Genomic DNA, 5246 nt, shown 5'->3' on the forward strand with positions numbered 1-5246 from the left:
TTACCCAGAAATGATTTGATATTGATATAAAAACGTCTGCTTTGGACCTTAAAAAGATATGTGCACTACATACTCAGAAATCACATATATTTACATTTTAGAATGTATTTTATCAAGAAATAAGTTATACATGTCTTTTTTAATCTTACTCTTAGTTGCAAATAATTAATTTGGCTGTGGTTCATTTGATTTTCAGCACAACCCTGTTTGATAACGTATAGTATTATAGTGACTTCTTGTGGTAAAATGTCAAACTCACAACTAAACTCATTAAAATGGAGGTTTTCTTTACCCTGTCTTATCAAACAGTGCAACATTTGACTGATGAAATAGCATTCTTCTAAAATTCTTACACTTCTAGATGCAAAATTACAAGTCACTATTCCAATACTATTCCAATACTGTTTGATTCTGCCATATGAGCGCAAATGTCTGAGATCGAGACACCAACATTTAACATTTCAGTTAAACACCCTTTGGATAATATAAACATTAATTACTTAACAGCTTAACACATACACACCATGCAAATATCAATAAACGGAGGAACACATGCTACAAATAGTTAGTGACTACCTACCAGTCAATTCAATTAGATTATTCAGAAAAATAACATTGTTATAAGAGACAAATTGCCTTTAGACAACATAAATGACTGCATCTGGACACAGGTCAAAACTACTCTGCCGAGCTCAAGTTACCAGCTATGTATGGTTCCAACACTTACATTTATTGAGTTATTGAAAGTATCCTACAAACATTGATCGAATGTGAAAGTGAAAAGGTTTTCTGAAACAGGTGTGTTTGTATTGAAGAACCCTGAGATTGTGGACAGTAGGACTTGTGTGAACAGGTGTGAACAGCCTGAAGATAAGGATGTTTTCCTTTCTCTGTCTTTCGAAACTCAGGAACAGTTTGAATGTTTTTTTATTGTAATTTAAACAATGGTATGGATGATTAAGCTGGATCTTTCTCTCTGAATCAGGAGTGCACTTTCATTCTCCCAATTTTTCCAAAAGCCCAATCTGAGCAACCTTTGCTATAAACCCTGTCTTTCCCATTGTTGTTTCAAAAGTGGAAGATTATAAATTCGATAATCACACATAATGGGCATTTCACAGCCAAGACTTTTTGATCCTTCCCATCAAGGCCATGTTGGCCAGTTTAACCTTCACCCGGTCCCTCTCTTCAAGAGTCCCCTTGGAGGTGCACTCCACAGTAGAGTTGGTCTCAAAGGAGATGGCTGGGACGTGAGTGAGCAGGTGGCCCCCAGCCTTCTCCTGGGCCATGGGCGTGGGAGTCTGCAGGACCAGCCCGTGCGTCGTTTGTTGATGTCGAAGGGAAAAGCTAAGAGGAAACACACAAATATTGACCATATAATGTAATGTTGTTACATGTAACTAACAAGCTTGACTTGCCACCGTGTGGAACATGTATGCTACCATATGTTACTAAAAAGAGCTGACAATATTATAAAATGTAATCCAGGAGTTTATGTTTGAATTCTGGTTCTCTCACAACACAAGTCACTCAGAAAAGCATCTGTAGGCAGAAGCATGCTACATGTACATTTGGCATTTGAAAAAACTACAGCTGTGCTATGCTACCGAATGCAAAATGTATCTGTATCATAAAAGTGTTGTGCAATATTCCCTTTTTTTGCCACACACACACACACACACACACACACACACACACACACACACACACACACACACACACACACACACACACACACACACACACACATCCTCTCTCTCACTAGGGACAAATGTTTCGGCAACTTGTCCAGAGAGGTTTGAGCTTTAGAAGTGGATCTGCAGCAAAAGTAGACCTTTGCTGCTATCTACAGGTCAAAGGTCAGACTAGCATTCAGTAAAATGTAAACATGGGTGATCCACAGAAAATGGAAATGTGTGTGTTTCTGTTTGAGAAGTTAAACCAGTTAATTCCCTTATAACTGAGTGTCCTGCATCATGTATTATTTTATTGGTTGTAAATTAAATACGGTTTATTTTACAGTACATGTATTTTACACTGAATCATTGATATCTGGTTGAATGTTGGTTGTGGGACATATCTGAAGTACTGTGTGTGTGTTCAATGAATCACACTGTGTGTGGGTGGGGGGGTGCATGTTCTATAAATTATTCAGGACAACAATACTTTGTTTAGCCTACACCGTGACTATGACTGCATAATAAACTAAACTAAATATACTATGTATTTTCTAATCAAATGTGTTAACAGGGCAACACAAAAGAAGACAAAGGCCATCAATTCAATGCAAATATTACTGTATTAAAGGAAATTGTTGTATTAAGCTTGCTTTGAAAACTGTTTGAATGGCTTGGATAGGCCTATGGAGATGGTGGAAAACATCCTGATTAGAAGGGGACGTTTGCGAGGCTTCTCCTGTTGAGAGGTGGAGGGAAGACCCTCTGGGAGTCCAGGATGTGCCACTATGTTGGGCGACAGAAGAGAGAGAGTTGACATGCACTTTAATTTAGAAATTATGTTATATTGTATTCTTAGTTTCAACTCATTATTACTTTCACAAATAAATGAAAACCAGAATCTTGAGATTTGGAAACTATAAATAATTTTACATAAGAGATTACTATCGATAATATATAATGCACTGTATATAGGGTTTAATATTTTTGCAATAGCAGCTTTGTACACCAATATCTCAAACAGTAAATGTCCTGCTGTATGGACTTACACATGATATCTTCAGCAGTAGTCTGGTCTTTGGATTCAGAATGGCGGGAATTCTTCTTGGAATCCTTCTTGTTTCCCATCATGAATGGCTAAAACAAAAACATGTCAAAACAACTGTCACAGCAGAACAATCTCACTGTAATAACGATCACATCTTACACACCAGCACAACAAGATTTATAAATGGTTTTGGAATTAATGGATGGTTTTACATTTTCTCTAAATAACATTGTTTACTCACATTGACACAATTGTTAACTTAAATAAGTGTGATATACCTTCAAGTCGAATTTCAGTCTGGCAAGCCTTTGTAGGAAAGACAGCTTCCCTCTGGTAGCCTTCACATCTTTAGCCATGAGAAGAGCTTCTGGCCTGGTGGCTTCGAAAGATGTTCTTGAGGCTGCTCTTGATGCCTCGTTACAACTGTGGAGAAGCTCCTTGCTCAATGACTTCACAAGAATCCTATTGAATGTCGAGTCCTGAGTCGACACAGCCAGTTGGAGTATTTTCTCTGAGCCAAACTCCTTCAACAGATGTTTGTAGACGGTGCTGTATACTTTGTGACTCTTCAGGTTCTTGGGATAAGCTTGGGTCTCAGAGCAGCCTGACCATGCACAGAAGGCAGCTATAACTTTTGGAATCAGGTCTTGTGACGTGCGTGTGACGTCAGTTGGGTACAGATCCGTTTGGGTTTGGATTTTTGACAGAAGTCTCACCACTAACATGCTGATGAGGCCGGTGAAGTCATCATCACCGACTAAGTTGTCAGTGGATGGGGTTGAGCGAGGCAAATCCGGGCTGGTTGAATTCTGATCACAAACAATGCTCTGAGGTACACGAAACAACTGATGGTATCCCTTTCCTCAGCATCTATGTTGGCCTCAAAGCCTCGTGCAGCATTGGAGGTCCCACTTGTTGTCATGCTGATGGCGGAGAAAGATGGCAGAGGGTAGGACTTACCACTCAGTAGACTGCCTATATCAGTTACAGTTCCGGTTGGAGATGACCCTCTGCTTTGTGCATCAGAAACCACAGAGTCCATGACCTGGCTTACCAATACTTTGGTAAACAGGCTGACTGTGTCACTAAAAACTCTTGAACGTGCCGTCCTTGGTCAGCTCTCCCGCTATCTCTCTCAGAATGACCTTCTTGATCCAAATCAGTCAGGTTTCAAGACTAGTCATTCAACTGAGACTGCTCTTCTCTGTATCACGGAGGCGCTCCGCACCGCTAAAGCTAACTCTCTCTCCTCTGCTCTCATCCTTCTAGACCTATCGGCTGCCTTCGATACTGTGAACCATCAGATCCTCCTCTCCACCCTCTCCGAGTTGGGCATCTCCGGCGTGGCCCACGCTTGGATTGCGTCCTACCTGACAGGTCGCTCCTACCAGGTGGCGTGGCGAGAATCTGTCTCCTCACCATGCGCTCTCACCACTGGTGTCCCCCAGGGCTCTGTTCTAGGCCCTCTCCTATTCTCGCTATACACCAAGTCACTTGGCTCTGTCATAACCTCACATGGTCTCTCCTATCATTGCTATGCAGACGACACACAATTAATCTTCTCCTTTCCCCCTTCTGATGACCAGGTGGCGAATCGCATCTCTGCATGTCTGGCAGACATATCAGTGTGGATGACGGATCACCACCTCAAGCTGAACTTCGGCAAGACGGAGCTGCTCTTCCTCCCGGGGAAGGACTGCCCGTTCCATGATCTCGCCATCACGGTTGACAACTCCATTGTGTCCTCCTCCCAGAGCGCTAAGAACCTTGGCGTGATCCTGGACAACACCCTGTCGTTCTCAACTAACATCAAGGCGGTGGCCCGTTCCTGTAGGTTCATGCTCTACAACATCCGCAGAGTACGACCTGCCTCACACAGGAAGCGGCACAGGTCCTAATCCAGGCACTTGTCATCTCCCGTCTGGATTACTGCAACTCGCTGTTGGCTGGGCTCCCTGCCTGTGCCATTAAACCCTACAACTCATCCAGAACGCCGCAGCCCGTCTGGTGTTCAACCTTCCAAGTTCTCTCACGTCACCCCGCTCCTCCGCTCTCTCCACTGGCTTCCAGTTGAAGCTCGCATCCGCTACAAGACCATGGTGCTTGCCTACGGAGCTGTGAGGAACGGCACCTCAGTACCTCAGGCTCTGATCAGGCCCTACACCCAAATAAGGGCACTGCGTTCATCCACCTCTGGCCTGCTCGCCTCCCTACCACTGAGGAAGTACAGTTCCCACTCAGCCCAGTCAAAACTGTTCGCTGCTCTGGCTCCCCAATGGTGGAACAAACTCCCTCACGACGCCAGGACAGCTGAGTCAATCACTACCTTCCGGAGACACCTGAAACCCCACCTCTTTAAGGAATACCTAGGATAGGATAAAGTAATCCTTCTCACCCCCCTTAAAATCTGTAGATGCACTATTGTAAAGTGGCTGTTCCACTGGATGTCATAAGGTGAATGCACCAATTTGTAAGTCGCTCTGGATAAGAGCGTCTGCTAAATGACTTAAATGTAATGTAAT

General features: G+C 43.1%; 1 protein-coding gene across 1 annotated transcript; it reads right to left on the minus strand.

Annotated features, from left to right (window-relative positions):
- Positions 1-175: 175 nt before the first annotated feature.
- Positions 176-3485, minus strand: LOC124030828. Its single transcript, XM_046341999.1, has 4 exons — positions 3003-3485; positions 2726-2813; positions 2330-2462; positions 176-1347 (listed from the first exon to the last, which is right to left on the minus strand). The coding sequence occupies exons 1-4, from the start codon at positions 3447-3449 to the stop codon at positions 1116-1118; spliced, it is 900 nt and encodes a 299-aa protein (XP_046197955.1). The 5' UTR covers positions 3450-3485; the 3' UTR covers positions 176-1115.
- Positions 3486-5246: the final 1761 nt, after the last annotated feature.

Source organism: Oncorhynchus gorbuscha, unplaced genomic scaffold (assembly GCF_021184085.1).
Source record: "Oncorhynchus gorbuscha isolate QuinsamMale2020 ecotype Even-year unplaced genomic scaffold, OgorEven_v1.0 Un_scaffold_16571, whole genome shotgun sequence".
In the NCBI taxonomy this organism is placed as follows: domain Eukaryota; kingdom Metazoa; phylum Chordata; class Actinopteri; order Salmoniformes; family Salmonidae; genus Oncorhynchus; species Oncorhynchus gorbuscha.

Coding starts and splice junctions, on each gene's coding strand:
- LOC124030828 (XM_046341999.1), bottom strand. CDS start 3,449: ATGTTAGTGGTGAGACTTCTGTCAAAAATCCAAACCCAAACGGATCTG. Junction 2,814..3,002: donor GACTGAAATTCGACTTGAAG/GTATATCACACT, acceptor TTTTTGTTTTAG/CCATTCATGATGGGAAACAA. Junction 2,463..2,725: donor TACTGCTGAAGATATCATGT/GTAAGTCCATAC, acceptor CGCCCAACATAG/TGGCACATCCTGGACTCCCA.